This window comes from Prionailurus viverrinus, chromosome B2 (assembly GCF_022837055.1).
Source record: "Prionailurus viverrinus isolate Anna chromosome B2, UM_Priviv_1.0, whole genome shotgun sequence".
Lineage (NCBI taxonomy): Eukaryota > Metazoa > Chordata > Mammalia > Carnivora > Felidae > Prionailurus > Prionailurus viverrinus.
The window spans coordinates 20,998,878-21,022,339 of record NC_062565.1 but is presented as its reverse complement, the minus strand read 5'-3'; the positions used below and the strand labels follow the sequence as shown (position 1 = coordinate 21,022,339).

Genomic DNA, 23,462 nt, shown 5'->3' with positions numbered 1-23,462 from the left:
TCATCTCTGCTTAGGTTAGTAGTTCTCAAAGTGTGACCCTGGGACCAGCAGCATGGGTGAGACTTGGGATCTTCTTAGAAATGCACATTCTCTTGGGGCGCCTGGGTGGCGCAGTCGGTTAAGCGTCTGACTTCAGCCAGGTCACGATCTCGCGGTCCGTGAGTTTGAGACCTGCATCGGGCTCTGGGCTGATGGCTCAGAGCCTGGAGCCTGTTTCCGATTCTGTGTCTCCCTCTCTCTCTGCCCCACCCCCGTTCATGCTCTGTCTCTGTCCCAAAAATAAAAATAAAAACGTTGAAAAAAAAATTTAAAAAAAAAGAAATGCACATTCTCAGCACCACCCTCCTCCCTGAACACCTACTGAATCAGAAATGCTGAGGTGGGCCCCAGCAATCTGCATTTTCACACCTAATGCTGATGAATGCTAAAGCTTGAGAACCACTGGCATAGAAAATCCTAACTTCTTTCTGGAGAAAAGATCACAGAGAGAATTTTTTAAGTATAAGACAATATTTTCCTAAGAATCATTAAAAAAATTAGCCTTCTTCTAAAAAAGTTTTTAATGTTTATTTTTGAGAGAGAGAGAACAGAAGCAGGGGAGGGGCAGAGGGAGACAGAGAATCCAAAGCAGGCTCCAGGCTCCAAGCTGTCAGCACAGAACCCGATGCAGGGTTCAAACCCACGAACTGTGAGATCATGACCTGAGCTGAAGTCAGACGCTTAACCAACTGAACCACCCAGGTGCCCCCAGATTAGCCTTCTTTCTAAATAGTCAGAATTAATAAGGCTGTACTATAAATAATATTTTTAAGTTTATTAATTTTGAGAGAGAGAGAATGCACATGGGAGGGGCAGAGAGAGAGAGAATCCCAAGCAGGTTCCGTGCTGTCAGTGTAGAGCCCAACTTGGGGCTTTATCTTGCCAACCGTGAGATCCTACCTGAGCCAAAATCAAGAGTTGGATGTTTAACCAACTAAGCCATGCAGGTGCCCCTATACTATAAACATCTCAAGACAAGCCTTCAAAACTGAAATAGATGTGCTCTGGCTTATGAAAATGATCACTTCCAGGACATGCTTCCAGGTTCTTGTCTACCAAGTCATTTGAACTGCATAGAATACAAAATTACAGCCTCTCCAAATGTACTGTTATGAGGCTTTCATGTTATTTTTAACAGATGTTAACTAGATTTATTGTGGTGATCTCTTTCCAACACGTACAAATAACGAATTATGTTGTAAACTGGAAACTGATGTTATGGGTCAATTACACCTCAATCAAAAAGTGTATACTTTCATAAAATTAATATGTGATATAATATAGTTTTGTTTTACTTTGTAAACCAAATACGTAATTGCGTTATTTAGTTTTATCATTGAATAGGCAGAAGTGACATGAAAACATAGAGATCCCCACGTAGAAAACCCTTTCTCAAAGGATACTTCAGATGATTGGTCATAGGTACCCAGAAAATTCCCATGTTAATTTTCATCTCTACCAAAATAGTCACAAGAGGCCAGAAATAGCCTCTTTAGGTGAGTATCCAAGAAGTAGCTGTCTTTAATGTGAGTACCCAAGAACCGGAGAAGCTTCTCCAAATCTGTGGTACCTTTTCCACTCTCCCTTTTTTTGTCGTTGTCAATAATTCTTTCTGCTGACAAAGTGCTGCATCTAAATATGCATGAGCAGACTGTTAGAAACTCCTGAAATTCTGCATTAGAGATTCTGAATTTGTGACAATACCTTTGTGATATCTGCCTCCACTGCCTCCCCAGAGTCCTCCTTTAAATGAGCCGTCTCAAACCGAGGGGCATAATTTTGCTCCTCGCTCCCTGCAATCTGCTGCTGTAGCCTCACATTTTCTTGTTTTACTGAGATGACCTGCTGCTTCAGTTTGGCATTCTTCCCCTTCTCATTCTCAGATATGAACTGTAAATTATTAACTTGAGTGAGCAGTTTCTCCAGTCTTGATTTCAGTTTCTGTCGTTCTTCCAGGTTCTTCTTTTCATGTTTCTGAAATTCCTCCCGTAAAGACAGGAACTCGTGCTCTCGGGTCTTCTTTTCCCTTTTCAACAAGTCCAAAGCAGAAGTGGTGGCCTTTTCCAATTCTCCCTTGAGCTGCTTCAGCCTCTCTACCTCTTCTTCTTTCTTACTTAAGGTTGTGTTCATCTCCATGCACTGACTTACAGTTTTATCTTTCTGTTGCATTTCAGTCATGTACCTTTCCTGTAGGTGAACATAATTGCCCTTGACCTTCTTAAGCTCGAGCTGTAAGGTTTCCTTTTCATTCCTAGATTCCTGGAGATGTTTTTGGGTGTTAGTCAAAACCTCGTGCAAGTTCTGCAGTGTCTTCTCAGTATCATTCTTCTCTAGCATCACTCTGTATTTGTCTTCAATTAGTTCTTCCATCTTTTCCTTTAGCTTATTTATGTCAACGAACACCTGCTGCTTGGTAGTCTGCCTCTGGAGCTCTTCGACCTTCTTCTCTAAATACTTGTTACTACACTGCAGGTCTTGGATCAGAGTTTGCTGCCTTTTGTTAGTATGTTTTAATTTCCGTAAGACTTCATTTAAAGCCATGTCCTCTTCCAGAGGTTGTAAGCTCTCCAAACTCTGCTCCATGTCAGGTGCCTTGCTGTCCTCCTGAGATGCTCCACTACTCCAAGAAATGACTGCAGGAGACCAATATGAGACAGTCCCTGGTCTGTCCATGTCCTCCACTGTGACTTCCTTTTGGTGACTGATTGGCATCTCAGGAATAGCTCCGAAACTCTGGATTCTTTTTGAAGACACTGAAATCTTATAGTAAATAAAATAAGTGAAAAAGAGTATAAAGATCATAAATTTTGAAATCAGAGCTGGCCTTAAGTCCTAGGTCCCTAGTTTGGTTTTCTCAGCTCTAACAATGATAATATCCACTTCCAATAATACCTATTTAACAAACATACTTAGGTATTAACTGCTAAGTATATATATAGCACCGATAGCAGAGCACAAAGAGTAGGTATATGATAGGTATCATATTTACTTTTACAAAAGAAAAACTCAGCTTTGATACTCTGACCACTTTCTATGGTGCGAAATTTTCTGAACACATGTACTTTCTTTGACTTCAAATGAATTAAAACAAATTTATCAATTACCCTACAGTCTGTGAGGCCTCTTCTGAAAATGAAGACTACCTCTTTCTTTTAATGTTTATTTATTTATTTGGGGTGCCTGGGTGGCTCAGTCGGTTAAATGTCTGGCTTCAGCTCAGGTCATGATCTCACAGTTTGTGAGTTCAAGCCCCACATCGGGCTCTGTGCTGACAGTTCAGAGCCTAGAGCCTGCTTTGGATTCTGTGTCTCCCTTTCTCTGTCTGCTCCTTGCCTACTCACACTTTGTCTCTCTCAAAAATAAACATTAAAAAATAAAAAATAAAAAATAAAAAATGCTGTTATTTATTTTTGAGACAGGGAACAGACACATGGGGGAGGGGGAACAGAGAGGGAAAGAGAAAATCCTAAGCAGGCATGAGGCTCAGTGCAGAGCTCAATGCAGGGCTCGATCCCACAACCGTGAGATCATGACCTGAGCTGAAATCAAGAGCTGGGTGCTTAACCGACTAAGCCACCCAGGCTCCCCTGAATGAAAACTACTTTTATTGCCTGCTAAACCATTATCTCATTGCTATGACTCCTGTGAATGTAAGAATGTCAGATGAACATGTTTTGCCATTGACTTTCTGCCCACAACACAGGTTTTAGGGGCTTTTTCAAAGGACAATAAGTTGTAGTAAGAAAATACTGAAATGAATATGACATTAAAAATCCTGTAAAAGATATTTGCAAGGGTGGGCTGTATAACTTCCTAGAACTTAGAGATATTGGACCTAGAGTCTAAGACCTCTAAGTCTTCCTAGACTTAGAGATATTTTTTTTTTAATGTTTATTCATTTTTGAGAGAGAGAGTGTGTGAGCCCGGGAGGGCAGAGAGAGAGGGAGACAACAGAATTTGAAGCAGGCTCTAGGTTCTGAGCTGTCAGCACTGAGCCCTATGCAGGGCTAGAACTCATGAACCTGCCAGATAATGACCTGAGCTGAAGTCGGAAGCTTAACTGACTGAGCCACTCAGGTGTCACTGGACCTCTCTTTTAATGGTTTACTATCATTCTGGGATAAAAACAACTATCCCTACAGAGGCCTACAGGTTCTACTATCTGGTCTTGCTGCCTAAGGCTACCTTTCGTCCTCATCTACTACATGCCTCCTTCAATCCAGGCTTCTGTCAGCTACTAGTGGGTGCCATGTTCCCTGAAGCCACAGGGTTTTCCACATGTTACTTCTGCATGGAATACTCTCCCACCCACAGTTCCTTAACTCCTAACTTATCCTTCAGAGCTCAGCTCAATGACCACTACTTCCAGAAGCCTCCCCCAAACTCGCTGACTAGGACAGTAAGACTCCTGTCATTTTATTCACAGCTCTTACCATCCTTGCAGCTTACAGTTTATATGTAATACTATAGCACGTTATCTACACTTTACATACACTTTATATGTAACCACTTAGAGCCTTATCATAGTTGAAAGTTCACATTTATTTGTGTGATTCTTTAATGTGAGTCTCCTCTACTAAGGCGTTACTTTCATGAGGACAAAAACCACATTCTTTAAAACCATTATATAATCAACACATAGCATAGAGCCTAGCACAGAATAGGTTCCAGAAAGTATTTATTGACTGAAAAAATGACTAAATGCAGTGGAAATAGGAAGGAGCAATCTTGAGAAATGCTAATTAAGCAGATTTTTTAAATGCCATTTTCCAGAATCAATACAGGGAAATAAAGTTCTCTTTTAAATAATGCTTCCAAATAAATGAACAAAAAAACTGCTCATACTTGTAAATGAAAAATAGTCATAGCTTTTCTCATCAGACTTAAAATAAAAAGGTATTATTTTTACTATTCTTGGATTATATTTGCCTATACCATTATATTACTTTTAAAAAATTTTCAGAGAGCACATAGAATTTATACTAGTGGCATCTTCAGTGTTCTTAGGATACTACATGTATGCCTAGAATCAATAAGTCAAAAGACAAATTAGTATTTTCACTTTGGTAGAAAAACTAACATTTTATACTTGTTAACTGAAATCCCTCATGATAGAAAAATTTTAAGATTTTCCTGTCAAATAACTTAATACCTCCATCCTTCTTCCTCTTCTCAATCTTTTTCTTACTGTAAACCTTGAGTTCCAGCCAATTTGATTCACAAATATAAAAGCCAAGGCACCATGTAGATGCTAAGACACATAAAAGGATGAGTAAGACAGAGCCTTGGTCCTCAAAGACATGACCATTCAGTAGGGCTAATCTCCATGTATGGACATAATTTTAATAGAAAAATCTGTTTCTAAATTGATTAAGATCTCAGAAGGTATTTTCCCCAGAGAAGCAATGTCCCTCTTGCTGATTATTAGATTATTTAGTGGTACTTGGAAAAGTCTAAAATTATATACATAGTTTTGGGGGTTTTTTTTGAAAGCACATATTTTAATACTCCACAAGCTATATTGACCACCCCAAAATTTACCTTTTCTGTTGCATAATTAGCTTTCAGATCAAGCTGGTTAAAGCCGTTCTCTTTGTAAAACGGTTTGTCAACATCACTGGGTACATTTTCCTCATACCAGAAGCTCTGAGGTTGACTAGGTTTGAGGGCAGATTCCGTGGCAGCACTTTTAGCCAGTGACATTTCCATGAATTTCACTGTCTCTCCGCTGCCGTGGACTACAGGTGGACTTCTAGAAGGTTGTATGACACATTTATGAGCAAATTGCTCTTCATTTGTAGAAGTGCTAGTTCCCAGTGAATTTTCTTCCTTAAATGAAACTTCCTTTATATTAGTGTCTTTTGCACAATAATACACATGAATTTGCATTTCGGGTTGTACTGTATAAGGTAAGCCTTCTTTCAGATTTTGAAATGTTATCATTTCATTACTAAATGCTTCTGTGTGATGAAATTTGCAAATGGGTTCAAATTGTCTGAAGGAAGAAATGCTGGGGTCAACTAGTTGAGGTAGTACATTCTGTGAGTCATTTCCAATGTTGAAATCTCATTAGAAAGAGAAAGATGGAAATAAGAATTAGCTGTCCATACATTTATATGCTAACAGTTATATTTACATTTATGAAATAAACTGTTGGGAGTCTTTTTAAAATTATATTTATGTCAACATTTTTTTATTGAGTGTATTTCAGCATGACTTAGTGCTAGCAAACAAAATAAACTACTTTTTACATGGAGACCAGAAGTTCTCAAATGACTGCTACCAAAAAAGTTTGTACATCATTCTGGTCAAATGCCATTACAACAAATTCCAAGATATCTTCAAAATTCTTTTGTTGTACTGTAATTCTAAAATGTTTTGATTATGTGTCCAAAGAATACAAAAGCACAATGAACAGTATAATAACAAACACACATAAACTTGGTTAATCTCACAGCAATCCCCTGAGCCAGGCACTGTTATTATCCCTGTTTTACAGATAATGAAACTGAGACATAAGAGATGTTAAGTCACTTACTTGCCTAATGTCACAGGTTGGGTAGGCGGTGCACCTGGGATTCTAGAACACTATTTCTAAATGCTGTGTTTGTCAACATGACAAGTTATCCAGACTTAAGACATTTAAAAAAATTTTTTTAACGTTTATTTATTATTGAGAGACAGAGCATGAGTAGGGAAGACAGAGGAGGAGACACAGAATCCAAAGCAGGCTCCAGACTCCGAGCTGTCAGCACAGAGCCCAGTGAAGGGCTTGAACTCTCAAACTGCAAGATCATGACCTGAGCTGAAGTCGGATGCTTAACTGACTGAGCCACCCAGGTGCCCCAAGAAATTTTTAAAAATCAGAAGTAGAGATGCCTGGGTGGTTCAGTTGGTTAAACGTCCAGCTCTTAGTTTGGGCTCAGGTCATTATCTTAGGGTTTGAGCCCCAAGTTGAGCTCTGGGCTGACACTGTGGAGCCTGCTTGGGATTCTCTCTCTCCCTCTCTCTCTCTGCCCCTCCCCCACTCATGCTCAGCATTCCATCACTCTTTCTCCCCCTCCCTCAAAATAAACATTTTAAAAATTAAAAAGATAAAAATCAGAAGCAAATAGGCAATAAAATGTTACAAAACTAATTAATGATGCCTCCTTCTATCTAAATTCCCTCCTTTCCCCTTCTTGAGAGATAACTACGAAAGCTGGTATGTATTTATTCTTTCCACCCATATTTTTCTGCTTTCATTACTCAATTATGTACCTTAAACAATATATATCAACTTCCAAGAATTGGAAAGAAATACCTAACAGTTCCATTTATGAAGTAGTGAAGCTCAACTTCAGTATTTGTCTCAACCACTTAGATGTTTGAAAATTACACACAAACTGAAAGAAAAATGTAATGCTTTATTTTATTCTCATACAATTGAACTTACTACTTGGATGCACTACTGGGTATCACATGTCTCAAATCTTGGAATCAGATAGGACAATGCCAACCATCACTTTCTATTCTACATTGATTTTTGTACAATACTTGCTTTTTATCACAGCAACCTGCAAAGACCCAGCTTTGCAAATAATACTTTATAGAAAGGGTTATAGTATGGTTTTACACTGAAATAGTAAACTATCTTAAGCTGGTAGTTTGTGGAGTCCAACAGATGTCCAGTGTCACAGCTTCCTAAATATTTCAAAATGTCACGCAGCACCTGGGTGATATGCAGTACAGTACTATTTTCCGTGCTTTAAAATTGTATGTAAACAGACTCAAATTACATTTGTAACATATATATTAGACATAAAATGTATATATATATATATATATATATATATATTTATATCCATACAAAAGTCTTTATTTCACTTAAAATTTTGCTTTTCAGACTTAGCCATGTAAATATCTGTGATTTGGTTCATTTTACTGAAGGACTACACTTAAATCCCTTTTTGTTAGATATGTTTCTAATTTTGCTGTTAAAAACAACCTTCAGTAAACATCCTTATACATGTTTCCTTGTACACTAAGAATTTTTGTCTAGGTTCTGGATATACATACCTCAAAGTAGAATCACTGGATTATAGAAAATGTTACCTTCAACTTCACTAGACATTGCAAAATTACCCTCCAAAGTAGCTGTACCAATTTATACTTCCAACAAGAGCATAGAAGTTTATCTGCTCTACTATGTCCCTCCAACGCATATTAAACTGGTATGCATTAAATGGTATTTTGTGGTCATTTGAATAGTTTTGCAGGTTTCCTTTTCTGTGATCTGCCTGTTAGATACTGTTATGGCCTCAATTTAATCTCCCCAAAAATCACATGCTGAAGGCTTAACCCCCAGCATCTTACAGTGTGACTGTATTTGGAGATAGGACCTATAAAGAGGTAATTAAGGTTAAATGAGGTCATAAAAGTGGGGCCCTAATACAATATGACTGGTGTTCTTATAAGGAAGAAAGGACATCTGGGAGGCCTCAGGATAAACCAACTCTTCTGACACCTTGATCTTGGACTTCCAGACTCCAGAACTGTGAGAAAATAAATTTCCGTAGTTGAAGTCACCCGATCTGTGGAGTTTTGTTATGGCAGCTCCAGCAAGCTAATACGTACACTTGGCCTGTTTGTCTATCAAGCTCTAGGGGTCTTTTTCTTATCGGAGTTCTTTATTTTGGATACTAATCTTGTCAATGTATACATTGCATGTGTTTTTAGTCTGTGTCTTGTTTTTTTTTTTTTTTTAATTTTGTTGGTTATAATTTGGTCATATAGAAATTATTTTTTATTTTAAGATAGTCAAATGTGTTGCTAATGGTTTGTACTTCTCATGTTACTCTCTGGGCCTCATGCTTCTCATCTGGGTAGATACAAACAACCCTTATTCAAAAAGAAAAAAAAAAAAACCTATTTCATAGGATTGTTTGTGGAGTGTGATCATGCATATAAAGTGTATATTATAGCACATGGCTATTATTATTATTGCTGTTATCACAGGACACGTACACACACAAATCTTGTTTCTCTGTGTATTGCCAACAAAGAGATACTCACCACCTAACTGGTCATCTAGTGTGCTATAAATTTCTTCAGCAAGTGTGAGTTTAGACTCATCTTCCCTTTTTACATTCTTTATTTCATTCTGTATTAATAATAAAAAAGGCATTAGTGTTAATACTTTAAACAAACATCAGAAGCTTCTTCTAAATGTGTATGTACATTGCTATGTAACTTTTCTCTTAGTATTTTTTGTTGCATGGGTAGAATGTACTTTCCAGTATCCTTCCCTACTGTACATCTGAGCTCCTTTACTAAAAAGTAAAACCATGCTAAGGGAGTCACGATATTAAATGACGTTAAGCAAGTATCTTGCTATTTTAATATTTTAGTTTTTTTTGTAAGTCAAATCGTGGTACCACAAACATGAGCATATAATAATGTATAAATCTCTGATAATCCTTTGGAGTCTGTTAAATCTGGTCTAAAGATCTATTAGGGTAGTTGTCATTTAAGTCTTTTAACAGTGAAGATACAGGGTGGGTTCCAGTAATGAGGTGAAATCTGATTTCCAATAGATAAAAATCTATAAAAATTCATGTAAGACTTATTCTCAAAGTTATCTCAATGTTATCTAAAGGAAAGGTTTTGTTAAGTAATATTTTAAATGTTTGAGGAAAACATTGGTTTCAATATGAACAGTGTACCAGGCATGTAAGACAAATGATGCTCTAAAAAATTTGTATCTCCTACTAAAGTCAGCTGGTTACAAGCTTCTATTCAATCATGCTTTTTATAACATTGTTCCACTTATTGAAGGTACCTAAAGAGTATGATAAAAACTGAGTTATATTTTATAAACATTTTTTTAGACTTCTTGCTAATTTAGACCATTCCTGCTAATTAGATTTTAAGATTTTAAACATATCAAGAAGAATATCCTTTATTTATTTATTTATTTATTTATTTATTTATTTATTTATTTATTAAATGGTTTTACTTATTTTTGAGACAGAGAGAGACAGAGCATGAGCGGGGAAGGGGCAGAGAGAGAGGGAGACACAGAATCCCTCCAGGCTCCAGGCTACAAGCTGTCAACACAGAGCTCCAGGCTCCAAGCTGTCAACACAGAGCCCGACGCAGGGCTTGAACTCACAGACTGTGAGATCGTGACCTGAGCTGAAGTCGGACGCTCAACCGACTGAGCCACCCAGGCGCCCCAAGAAGAATATCCTTTAAAAAAAATAGTACTATTCACATGTATTGATCTTATATTTACATAAACTTCTTGGAACTCCACTACTCGTTGAATTTCAGAGATTACCTCTAACTCTAGCCTTCTATGATAATACTGTCTTTAAAATATGCTTGTTGTTCCTTTGGTTTATAAATTCTTTATAAAGAATAAAATACTCCATGAGTTCCAAGACAGAGAACCTCTTACATAATTTAGGAGATTCATTCTTTACAATTTGATATATATATTATGTTAGACTTTGACTAACACTGTAATACTATGATGAAATTTTCTTTTAAAATGAAATATGAAAGGGGCCACCTGGGTGGTTCAGTTGGTTAAGCCTCTAACTTTGGCTTAGGTCATGATCTGGCAGTTTGTGAGTTGGAGCCTGCATCAGTGCTGAGCCTGCTAGGGATTCTCTCTCTCTCTCTCTCTCCCCCTCTTTCTCTCTGCTCCTCCCCCACTTGCATGCACATGCACACACATGCACTCTCAAAGTAAATAAACTTAAAAAAATAAATGAAAATATGATAAAAGTTATCATTATGAAAATAATCTTGAACATTTTAAAAAAGAGAGAAAGTAAAAAACACTCAAAAGCCCACTATCCAGTGAGAAGCAATGTGATCATTTTTCTATGTCACCGAATATACAGTTGACCCCTCAACAACATGGGTTTGAACTTCCCGGGTCCACTCACACAGATTTTCTTATAAATACAGTATAGTACTATAAGTGTATTTTATTCTCCTAATGATTTTCTAAATCACATTTCTTTCCAGTATATAATAAAGATAATACACAAAATATGTGTTAATTGACTGTTATTGGTAAGGCTTCTAGTCGTAGTAGGCAATTAGTTAACTTTTGGGGGAGTCACAAGTCATATGAAGCTTTTCAACTATGAGGGGAGTCAGTACTCCTAAGTGCTGCATTGTTCAGGGGTCAACTGTGTGTCTGTATTATCATATTTAAGGTTTACATATCTACTGTACATCTGTGCAATCATCTAACTAGGTTCCTATTGGTAAAAATTTGGTTGCTTCTAGTGTTTAAATAATGCCTTTCATGAAAGTTTACTTGTTTATTTATAATCTCTACACCCAGTATGGTGCTTGAACTTACAACCCAGAGATCAAGAGTCACATGCTCTTCAAACTGAACCAGTCAGGCACCCCTGATGTTTATTTATTATAGGTAATCCTGCACATAGCTCATTTGCATACTTCCTTGAGATAGAATTAAAAATAAAATGCAATTTCCTCTCACTAAATGGCCCTTTATTTTTTTTAAAGATGTGTTTCTTCAGTTTGTTTTGTTTTTATTTATTTTGAGAGAGAGAGAGAGAGACAGAGACAGAGACAGAGAGCGCCTGTGCATGCACATGTCTGCAGGGAAGGGCACAGAGAGAGGGAGAGAGAGAATCCCAAGCAGTCTCTGTGATCCCACAAACCAGGAGATCATGACCTGAGCTGAAATCAAAAGTCAGACACTTAACCAACTGAGCCACCCAGCCACCCCACTAAATAGCCCTTTAGACAGTTTATGCCAATTTATGGGTTAGCCCACATGAAATTGTCAATATTTGTCCATTTTCAAACTATAAAAAGGCAATTACATATGGCACAAAATAATTCATTCCTATTATTTCCCTACACTCCTGCTAGTAATTGTTAAACATTCATCACAATTTGGGACAGTATAATTTTTTTTTAGTTTATGAGAAAGGACACTTGTAATTGTCATTAAGATAAAGTCATTTACATGCAGGGCTCTGTCAATACCATGATGAATGACATCTAAATCATTTGCATGCTGACATATTAGAACATGCTCAAGACCAGATGTCTGGCCCGTTGGGCTCTTTTCCTGCCTCTGTGACCCAGTTGTTGTGGCCATGTCCCCCTGGCTGCATGCTTAGGACTTTGTGTGGAGGCTAGAAAGGATCAGGTTTAATGCTCTATTTGTAACGTTCTACCTTTGGGAAAACTAGACCGTGTATTCCCCTCCTTTGAGCCTCCACTGGAGATTCTTTTAGTGTTTTTCGTATTTTTGAGGACATTTTCAGAGGAAGACAACGTGAAAGCCGAATACATCTATACCTCCTAGAACTTACAAGTAATGCACACCTGAGGCAAGTCTGAATTGGTACTGCTGGTATCCATATAGAAGGGAGAATCTGAGCAAGTTAAGTCTTGACAAAGACTGCTGACATTCCTGGCATCCGCTTCCAAGTTGCTTTCTAATTTTTCATGAGAAGCATCCACTTCAAAATGCACAGGATCTGAAGGTGATGAGCAAACTTTTTGATAATCCTTGTTCCTAACTGGTGAATGATGAAAGTCTTCTTTAAAAAAAACCCACAATTTTAATGTTTATTAGTATATGTGAACAGAGAGCTTTGTCCCCCATGCCTTCTCACATTAAGAAAGCAGCAAAGTTCAGTGTCCTAAATTTTAAAATGTCATTGGTCAAGTTATTAGAAAAAAATTTTTTTTAGTCTGAGTATACCATGGTCACTTTGTATAGTGCAAATACTGATTTGGACAAAAACAAGTCGATATGTGTGGCTACTATCCAATAATTCCCTAGAAGACTTGGGACTCAAAGTGAAGGGAACTCTCAGTTACTTAATCAAAAGATATTTACAAAATATTATCAGAGAACTATTAGGTTCCACAAAATACTGTTTTTCTATTTACTTGGTACTTTCTATTATCTCATTATCAAGTCAAATCCAACAATGTAAATCCGTTTCCCCCACTTCCCTATGCCACACCCATTCTCTTAGGCAACTGGGTTTGAAAACTTGGAGATGCCTTTGGTATCCTTCTAGTGCATCATTATGAGCCATCCAATTACCAAGTCCCGTCCATTTCTCTTTTAAAAATGTTTTTTGTAACCCATGCTTTCTTTCTACTACTCGCGCCATCACACAGGCCCATACTCTCATGACTTCCTCAGGTTGGGGATGGTAGTGGACAGGATGTCCAATCACCTGGAGTCCAAGTTCTTCTGCTGGACTTTCTAGGACTCCCATAGCCTGGACCCACATTACCTATCCAATACTCGCCTGCTCTAGTCAGATCATACTCCTTACTATTTCAGTCTGACCTGGCAAATGCTTCTCTCTCCTAAAGCCTTCCTATATACCCATTCATCTATCTAAAAAATTCCTGCAACATGGGAAATCTCTACAATTCAGCACCTATTTGTTTTACCGTTTTAGCTTTTACCACCCTTTCAAGGGTGTTAGTATTTACAGATTATAAATGCCTCCAGAAGAGTCCATTCATGATTTTCCAGTAATCACCGCTGCAAACAGCAATGTTGTTCACAGAGTAAATACTGATCAAATGAATCCTGCAGTCCAAAGATTTTATTTCTATTAAAACTTCTCAATTTACAGTTGCTACCTATTTTCCCGGATTATTTTATTGAATTATCGAATTAATGAACAATTTATTGAGGCTTGATTTGTTTTCCCAAAGCCATGCCATCGTCTGAAGTATAAAAAGCCAGTAAGACAAGCAGGCTAGTCGGGCTTAGTGAAAGGCCTAACTTTATGCTCACCTTTTCCACCTTCGGAACACATAAATGCTGCCTAGGCTGTGGTGAAAGGAATCTGAAAAATCTTCGTTTTCCAAACGCAAAAAAACTCAAGGCCCTTATTTCTTCAATTTCTTTGTTGGTGAACCTAGAACTTCCATTTACACTTTTATAAATTTGTTCACATGGCGCAATCTGTCAACTTAAAGTTAGGTTTACTTTTTCCATCTTTCATCCTGTCCTTACCAGGTCTTTGCCAACATTTTTAAAGTATTTATTCAGATGTTTGGGTAGATATTCCAGGAACATTATAAAGCTGTTTTAAGATGGGCGCTAAAAGGGTCGTCATTTGGAGTTACCACCAACATTCTAGTTTTAAAATTCTCTCAGTTGTATGACAAACATTTTAAAAATCACTCCTCTCATTTTCCCTCAAAACAATGCACCAAACTTTTCAAGTCTAAAAAGTGTGCTCACTTTCAGGGTCCATAGCTTCTTGGATCCGCTGTAAGGATTTAGCGCTTCCACCTTCCGCACAGGGTTTCGCGGGAGAAAGAAAAACGCTTTACGACTTCATCCACTGAAGGCTTTGAAAAACTCGCAGTTGGCACACGGGCGCGCTGGAACGGCCCTGTGTGACGCCCGCCCACCGCCCTAGCCAGTCTCGGCTCGCTACGACGCCACGCGGGGTCCCACGCTCTGCGCGACGCCCCACGCCCCAGGGGCGCGGCCGGGGGAAGGGCGGGACTTCCGGCAGGATTGAGACTTCCGGTCGGGCGGGAGTTCCGGTCAGGGCGGTCCTAGCTGTCCTGGTTGTAGGTCCTTATCTCTCTTAGCACGTGGCGTTCGCTTTTGGCGTTGGAGCTTCTGAGCAGTTTGATAGGCGGGCATCTGCCCAGAGGGGGTTGGATGGGCTGCGTGTAGCGCTGTCTCTGTGCGGTTTCCGTCCCAGCGCGGGGCGGACGGCCTCCAGGGGCGCCGAGGCTCTGCGCGCTTCCGTCATGGACTACCGGCGGCTGCTGATGAGTCGGGTGGTTCCCGGGCAGTTCGACGACGCGGATTCCTCGGACAGGTGGGCGAGCCCCTTTGGGCACACAGACTCCGTAAGGATTCTGCTGTCTCCGCCGCCGCGGGCAGCCTCGGGCTTTTGAGGGAGACAGGTATTTCATTCGGAGTAGTCTCTCCACAGCCCTTTGCTTCTTTCTCCATGCCAGCCGGGTCTTTTAATCCCACTTTGCGCCAGAGTTCACGAAAGCCACTTGTCAAGGGAGTTCCAGATTGGCTAGCCTCGCTGAGAGGCAGAGTTGGAGACAGTGGTTGGGAAACGTAGATTTTTAGTCTTTAACTGCATTTGGCGTTCAAAAAATATTTGAGCACCTGTCGTGGGCCAGGTTTTGTCCTCGGCGCGGGAGATGGTGGTGAACAAGATTAAGTCCCTGCAGTCTTTGAATTTTACCTTCTATTTGGGAAGGAGGGCAGACAATTAAGTACATAGAGATATTTTATAAACAAACAAAAAAAACCCCACAGATAATATACTCAATGCAAATAATTAAAATCAGTTGGTAGACTAATGACAGTGTCAGGGATGAGTTAAGTCCACATGTGGAACTAACCTCAGGAAGAGCAGAGGGAACAGCAGTTCAGGAAGAGGAGACAACAGTGCACAGGCCCAACGTTGGCATCACTCTTGGCTGTGAAAGAAAGGGCTAGAGGCCAGTGTACCTAGAGCACAGCACAGGGAGTTGAGAAGATGGCTAGGTAATGATGTAGAAGTGAGAAGGGGCCAGATCATATAGAGCCTTATAAGGGATGATAAGCAGTTGGGATATTCTAGGTCTTAACAGAAAGCCATAGGAGGGATTTTACTAGGGGAATGACAATCTGATTTATGATTTAAAGGAATTACTCTGTTATGGAGAGGATGGTTGTAGAGGGCATGAGTGGAAGCAGTTCAAAAGTGATAAAGTAATTCAGTTCAAACATGAGGGGAGCTAGAGATAGGGTCACGGGATATGTTTTGGAGGTAGAAGTGACAAGGTTTGGTGGTAGATTGGCTGTGGGATGTGAGGCAAAAGGATTTCAGGATAACTCCTACATGAATCATAAGAGTTCCTTTGGAATTCCAAGAAAACGTTTTTTACTTTATATTCACAATAAAGATTCATTACATGTAGATTTTAGTAGTCATTTGGAGATTTTTTTTTTCCAGTAAAAATACGTTGATCATTTTCTGTGTGCCAGGTCTAGTGTTAGTGGGTAGGGATACATTGTAAACATCACCCTGATTGACACAGAACTTACATGATAGGAGGGAAAACATTAAATAATTGGACAAATTATTTGTATTAGAATTGGGTAAGTAGTACAAAGGAAAAAGGAGTGAAGAAGATGGGAGACTTTCCTGACCAAATGATGATAATCTAATACTGAAAGGTTATATAAGATTTAGTCAGAGAAACAAGAAGATTTTATTTCAGATGCATTCCAGGTTTATGTTTCCAGATAACCATGTAAAAGGCTTTAGGGAAGAAGTAGGAAGAAGAAACAGCCCAGTGTGGCTGGTAAATAGTTGGCAGTAATGGGTATACACTGGTTTACCGTCCATCACTGGATATTGTGAAGATAAGCCAATGGACTTTGTGACCCTGCCACACTCCAGGGTCCACTCCACTGGGAGGTGGGGGGAGAGCATAATGTATTGGGTAGGTAGAAGCCAAAGATGCTGCTAAAATTCTACAAGGCAGAAAACAACCTCCCACCGCAAAGAATTGTCCAGCCAAGGTTGAGAAGTTCTGGTACAAATGAGTTATAACTTTGGGGCGCCTGGGTGGCTCAGTCGGTTGAGTGTCCGACTTTGGCTCAGGTCATGATCTCGCAGTCTGTGAGTTCGAGCCCCGCATCGGGCTCTGTGCTGACAGCTCGGAGCCCGGAGCCTGTTTCAGATTCTGTGTCTTCCTCTCTCTCTGACCCTCCCGTGTTCATGCTCTGTCTCTCTGTCTCAAAAATAAAGAAACATTAAAAAAAAAATTAAAGAAAAACAACAAACAAATGAGGTATAACTTTAATGTGCCATAGTAGATTGTTGGCAATTAAAGGATCAAATTAAGGATTATGTTTACAAAATCGTAGTAAATAGCAGGTGTTTGATGATTATTCTCTTCCCACCCATGTCCATGGAGATTTGGAACCTTTTGAGCTGTGGCTAATTAATAATCAGGATTGATCACCTGAATTTACTGAATTCTTGTCTGACCGTTTTTAAGCTGGTAGTTCACATTATCAGGGTTCTATGTGGTTCCTGTGTTTGTTCTCTACATGAGTGATCAAAACTGGTGGGACCTCTGTTGAATCTGACCTGCAGACATATTTTGTTTGGTATGCACAGTGTTTTGTTAAAATTAAATGTACCAGTTAAGTGGGAGATTTAAAAGTCCACACTTCTGGCTTCTCTTGAAAAACTAAGATCTGGGGCACCTGGGTGGCTCAGTCGGTTAAGCGTCCAACTTCAGCTCAGGTCACGATCTCACGGTCCGTGACTTCGAGCCCCGCGTCAGGCTCTGGGCTGATGGCCCAGAGCCTGGAGCCTGCTTCCGAGTCTGTGTCTCCCTCTCTCTCTGCTCCTCCCCCGTTCATGCTTTGTCTCTCTCTGTCTCAAAAATAAATAAACGTTAAAAAAATTAAAAAAAAAAAAAAAAGAAAAAAAGAAAAACTAAGATCTGGTAGCACTGAATTTTCACATGGCAGAAAAACACCCTATTGGTTGTGCTCCATTTACTCTGGGCCTGATCTCTGGGTTTGACAATCAGCACTTCTCTTACTGAATTACACCCAGACTGCTCTGAATTACACCACTCATTTGTGGTGCTTATGTTCACCATTCCTTCCCTTTTATGAATAGGGGTGATTTGAAGTTCTTTGTGTAGCACAAATCTTGATACAGCTTCTTTTGTTGGAGTGGTATTGAGTTCAAGGTAAGGCTGCTTTAGACTTAGTCCCAAATTTTGTCAGAAAGCTTTCCCCCAATTGACTCTTAAGACATATCTGTGAATGGTTTTCCTGGAGTTGGGTCTGGTGTACTGGTCAGAGTGCATTCATTCAGCAGAGAAAATGACAATGTAAATCCTGACTTCATTAAGGCTGAAGTGATTTAACACCTGATGTACTTTTTCTTTAGTAGGACCTGGAGAATAAGCAAACAATGGGAATGACACTTTGAAAAACAGAACCTGGTATTAAGTTTAGTTTATTGGGAGATAATGTTGAGAGGAAAACTTTTAGATTTATTGGTATAAATTTAGTCTGTTATATCACAAATAGCTGCATGTATAAATCCAATTAGAGTTATGTGGAAACATGCTGCACATTGTTATTTCTAGTGAAAACATTGACCTAAGGACCATCAGAGAGGAAGATATTCTGTTTGAAGATCTGCAGAAGAATGTGCCTGAGAAGATGGGTGGAGGTGATATGGAAGAGAAGGAGGAGGAGGAGGAAGAGGAGGAGGAGTATGATGAAGACGACTGGGATTGGGATGATGGAGTTGGAAAACTCACCAAAGGTTGTATCTCAAATGCAAGGAGTAACCCACAGGTATTTTACAAATGATTGTATACATCTTTATGTTATTTATGTCTTCTTTTTTTAAAGTACTTTTTGTTGTTCTGGACTTGAATTGGAAGATTTCCCTCAGGTTATGTTGCCCTGTAGCCCCAACCTTTAACGAGTTTTATTCTTCATCCTTTTTGTATTTCTGATAATTTCCTGGATGTAGGTTCTTTTCATAGTACATTTTAAAAACTATTTAAATTATGGTAAGATTAGGAGCTTTAAAGTCTGCATGGGAAAAGATACAAACAGGCAGTTCACTACAAATGGTTAGGAAACATGGAGAGAAAGTTCCGCTTCCTTAGTAATTAAAAAATGCAGATTAAATATGTAGAAATGCTGTTTTTTCACTTATGAAACTGACCAAGATGCAAAATCTATAATTGCTGATTGAGTAAATAAGTACTTATTTAGAGGATAAACTGGTATGTGATAAAAGCTTTTAAAACATAAAATAAATGCTTTGATTCAGCAATTCTTTTAAGATTGTGCCAAGAATGGTGTTATGAGAATGATTCTCCAGTATTGTTTATAGAGAAACACTGGAAACAAGCTTGACTAAATTTGTTGTGGGACTGATTTCACACGATGGGATATTATGCAGCCATAAAATACATTGCAGTGGAACACTATATTAATGACATGAATCTGCCATCACCTACTGTGTACCGGGCACAAGTTATCAGACTGCAGAGCCTGCTTCTCAACTGGAAGTACTCTGTTTCAGGATTTTGCAGAGCCTTAGGATTAACATGGTACATCTTACTAAAGCATAAAGATTTCTGAAAGAGATGGAGGGGGAAAAAACCAACAGTATTTCTTTGAATATTAAGATTGCTATATTGTGGATAAGAATGAGTGCATTTTAAAAATAACCAGATGAATTTCACACTTGTCTGTTTTGGTGAGACGTTGAGCTATTTTAATATAGAGTTTATTCTCTTTTAATAAAGATAGAAAAAAAGGCAAGTGTATATGCTTAAATGTTAACTATTATCTTTGGGTGCTGGGATTGTAGGTGATTAAAATTTTACCTGTGTTTTCTACTGTGAATCTCTACTTAGAAATGTTTTTAAAGTTATATCTGGTAGAAAACTTTAAATAGGTCTGTACAGACAGCATAGGTCTGTGCAGTCAGCCTCACACTTGCAAGCTGAGATACGCGGAGTAAATCAGTCATTGTTATGAGCCCTTTTTATCTGTACTATACTCCCTTTGAATAAGGGTTCTTTCTTTTTGTTATTATTTTAGTTTGTGTATAGCGCCAGTGTAAGTGGTAAGCCTCATGCCTGATCTTTCCTTTCTTGAGACAATAGGCCCAAAATGAAATTCTTAGAACCAGTTTAATGTTGGCCTTAGCCATTCATTATACGTTTTGGAGGTAAATGAACATTGTCAAATTCTAAGTCTATTAACAGTTGAATTAAAAAAATGGATTTAATTACAATTTGTTATTTATAATAATGAGGAATACATTGTAGGGAGGTTAAAAAATACAGATTATACAGACTCTTCATTTTAGCCAGTAACTTTGTCCTATTTCAAATGTCTTTTTAAAAAATTTCTTGAGCAAACATGATTGATTCTTAACCTTTTCTTAGGGTACTCCTTCAAGTATTGATGCTCTGATAGTTAACTGTTAGCTAAGGAGAAAGACATGTAATAACTAACCTTAGGTCTGTATTTATAACTAGTGCCTTCAACTCTGGAACTTATTTCTTCTAGACAAATCAGCAGACTTCCAACTACAATTTGGCCAAAATATCTACTCCAGCAGACAAGGTCTTACGGAAATTTGAGAATAAAATTAATCTAGGTGAGTTCATAAAATATATTTGGGCTATGAGGAAGTTATTCAGAAGCCATGAAGTGTCATAAATTTTGTTAGGTCAAGAAATGAGTGTGTTCAGTGTTACTGGCTGAATAATAATAATGTTTAGAGAAGATAAAAACTCCGTATTTAAAGACCTGGCTTTAGGAAGAGACTTCAGCTTCTGCTTTTTTAGCTGTTTGCTCCTCTGCTGTAAAAATATAAATTTACAGATATCTGTTCAAGTTTTCATCTGTTTTGTATTAAAGTAGCATTGTCTCAGACTAGAATGTTGAAAATACGTTGACCCTTGAACTTGGGGGTTGGGATGCTGACTCCATGCAGTTGAAAATCCACGTGTAACTTCTGACTCCCTCAAAACTTAACTACCAGTAGCCCACTGTTGACCAAAAGCCTCACTGATCACATAAACAGTTGATAAATACATTTTATATGTTATGTATGTTATATACTAAGTTCTTACAATAAAGGAAACTAGATAAAAGAAAATGAAAATGTTAAGTCATAAGAAATACATGTACAGTACACTACTGTGAAAAATCCGTATATAAGTAGATCTGCATAATTCAAACACATGTTCAAGTATCAACTGTGCTAGAATATTGAATATAAATACATTTTGTTTTACTAGACACTTTTTATGTACGCATTAATCATTTAGTGAGCTGTTGAATGCAAGGAATCAGAATGTTGATTTGAACCACCACCTCTTAAAAAATGCAGGATCATCTTTGTCTTGTGGAAGTTGATTCATTATAAACCTAGCACAGTGTCTCTCATATCCTATCACTGACCTATAACTTGAAATGAAACTGAAGTTTTTAGAGTTAAACTTGGAATTCAAGCAGTTTATATTCCCAAATTCGCTGTATAAAATATTAACAAGTGTCTGAAATTCAGCATATGCAGGTAAAGGATTTTGCGGAGATTCCTGGATCTGGGTTTCTGTGGCTCAAATTAGAGCTGTGATGATGACAGTGACAACACTTGTCACTAAGGAGACACAACTTCATGCTCAACATCTAAAAACATTAATAGTTTTTCATCATTAAAAGATACTCTATATGTAACAAAATATTTGGAAAATAGAGGAGGAAGAGGGAAAAAGTATTCTATTCAAATGTTGTCTTTTTGTCTTAACTGTTGTTTACATTGTGGATTTTTAAATTTTTAGATAAGCTAAATGTTACTGATTCTGTCATAAATAAAGTCACCGAGAAGTCTAGACAAAAGGAAGCAGATATGTAAGTAATATTTTAACTATAAAACATGGCGGATAGGGACTAATTCTAGACAAATGAGCATCTTGGTTATAATTCTTTTGGAAAGGATATTTCTTTATATGATTAAACCAGTTATTTTCTTTTTCTTTTTAGCTTAAATGAGGGTGTCCTTTCCTTAGTAAGTTGAGAATATTAAGTGAGTTTTAAATGGTCAAACTATAATCTTGTGAAATTCACAATGTGCTCTTGGGAGGGTAATGGTAAACTAAAATGTAGATTCCAGTTTAAACTTAAGTGTTAAAGTGTAAAAATGCTTCCTTTTAAAAACTTACTAAAAATTTTTCCCTTCCATGAAATGTTTTTAATTTTTTATTTTATTATTTTTAAATTTTTTTAAGTAGGCTCCATGCCCAGTGTGGAGCTTGAACTCACGACCAACCGAGCCACCCAGGCACCCCTCCATGAAATATTTTTAAAAATGTAAGGGAAGATTTAAAATTAAATAGTGATCTAATAAGAACAATTTCTATTTATTCTTCTCAAAACCAGTTGTTTAAGTGCAAGCTAACTTCTATATGCTAAAAACACTAGGGCATTGACATATTGTAGAAAATGACATTAAGTTTATACAACTAGCAGTGTTTGAACTTAAAAACCAACTTTCTTCTGACTAAAAATCACTTTTCTTCTGGTTTATTGCTATCCCCAAGAGATACCAGCCTTTTGAGAACTGCCATAGTCATCTGTTATTTCATAGAAGTGTCTGAATCTTTGTGTTTGAATCTTTGAGTTGAGGTTAGTGTGCTAATAGAATCAGTGTGTGAACTGAAGCCAGTCAGAGTCTGCATTTTAATGCAGAACTCAAGAACTGTCTTTAGATGACAAAAACCCGTGTCTTTGTAGAAAGGGACTCTAAAGAGAAGGTGATATAAATGACTTTAAATCTCACATTAGATTAATAGAATCATTAAAGATTGAAAGACAATATTAACAGACCCAATGTTTCCTTTTTTGCAGCATGGTTCACCTTACCCCGGCTGCTCTCTTTATCTAATCCTTCTGAAATATGGATAGAATAATTTTTTCTTACTGCAGATGTGCTCCTTTTGCTCTAGGGAACTGAACTAATGATTAAGGGGACACAAAGGAAGCAACATTGAGCAATGAAACTACAATGAGATTTTGAAATGGGTTATTAAAGAAAGTACCTACTTAGGAGTTTTATGGGATGAGATACATTTTGAACTTTTTATTTTGGCTTCTGAATTTTGAATGTCACATTCTTTTTTGGTTTTGGTTAGGTATCGCATCAAAGATAAGGCAGACAGAGCAACTGTGGAACAGGTACAATTTAAATGTGCTTTCATTTTAAGTAGGCATTATAAGTTCTCATTTTATTTTTTATTTTATTTTTTTTTTTTAAATTTTTTTTTTTCAACGTTTATTTATTTTTGGGACAGAGAGAGACAGAGCATGAACGGGGGAGGGGCAGAGAGAGAGGGAGACACAGAATCGGAAACAGGCTCCAGGCTCTGAGCCATCAGCCCAGAGCCCGACGCGGGGCTCGAACTCTCGGACCGCGAGATCGTGACCTGGCTGAAGTCGGACACTTAACCGACTGCGCCACCCAGGCGCCCCTATAAGTTCTCATTTTAAATTAGCACTTCTTTTCTCTTGGGATTATAGTTTGCATTCATTCTTCTTGCTTAATGCTAATGTTACCTAAAATTACTCCTTCTAGTTTTGAGTTTAGAAGTCTACATTTTGAGGGGCGCCTGGGTGGCTCAGTCGGTTGAGCGTCCGACTTCAGCTCAGGTCATGATCTTTGGTCCGTGAGTTTGAGCCCTGCGTCGGGCTCTGTGCTGACCGCTCAGAGCCTGGAGCCTGTTTCAGATTCTGTGTCTCCCTCTCTCTCTGACCCTCCCCCATTCATGCTCTGTCTCTCTCTGTCTCAAAAATAAATAAACGTTAAAAA

At 38.2% G+C, this 23,462-nt stretch overlaps 2 protein-coding genes across 19 annotated transcripts in view; one reads left to right on the top strand and one right to left on the bottom strand.

Annotated features, from left to right (window-relative positions):
- Positions 1-14,550, bottom strand: part of CAGE1 (cancer antigen 1) — a 55,484-nt gene extending 40,934 nt beyond the window's left edge. For 10 of the 17 annotated variants that reach the window (XM_047859157.1, XM_047859163.1, XM_047859166.1 and 7 more), the window contains exons 1-5: positions 13,850-14,021; positions 12,406-12,623; positions 9,094-9,181; positions 5,581-6,104; positions 1,744-2,799 (exon numbers count right to left, since the gene is read on the bottom strand). In XM_047859157.1, the coding sequence (XP_047715113.1) occupies positions 1,744-2,799; positions 5,581-6,104; positions 9,094-9,181; positions 12,406-12,623; positions 13,850-13,871 (1,908 nt within the window). In that variant the 5' untranslated portion in view covers positions 13,872-14,021. The other 7 variants (XM_047859160.1, XM_047859161.1, XM_047859165.1 and 4 more) reach the window with 7 other exon arrangements.
- Positions 14,551-14,602: 52 nt separating this feature from the next.
- RIOK1 (RIO kinase 1) overlaps positions 14,603-23,462 on the top strand; it is a 30,690-nt gene continuing 21,830 nt past the window's right edge. Inside the window, exons 1-5 of one of the 2 annotated variants that reach the window (XM_047858759.1) lie at positions 14,603-14,897; positions 18,205-18,418; positions 20,159-20,249; positions 21,439-21,508; positions 22,789-22,831. In XM_047858759.1, the coding sequence (XP_047714715.1) occupies positions 14,827-14,897; positions 18,205-18,418; positions 20,159-20,249; positions 21,439-21,508; positions 22,789-22,831 (489 nt within the window). In that variant the 5' untranslated portion in view covers positions 14,603-14,826. Of the gene's footprint in view, positions 14,986-18,204; positions 18,419-20,158; positions 20,250-21,438; positions 21,509-22,788; positions 22,832-23,462 lie in introns of both variants that reach the window. The other variant, XM_047858761.1, reaches the window with a different exon arrangement.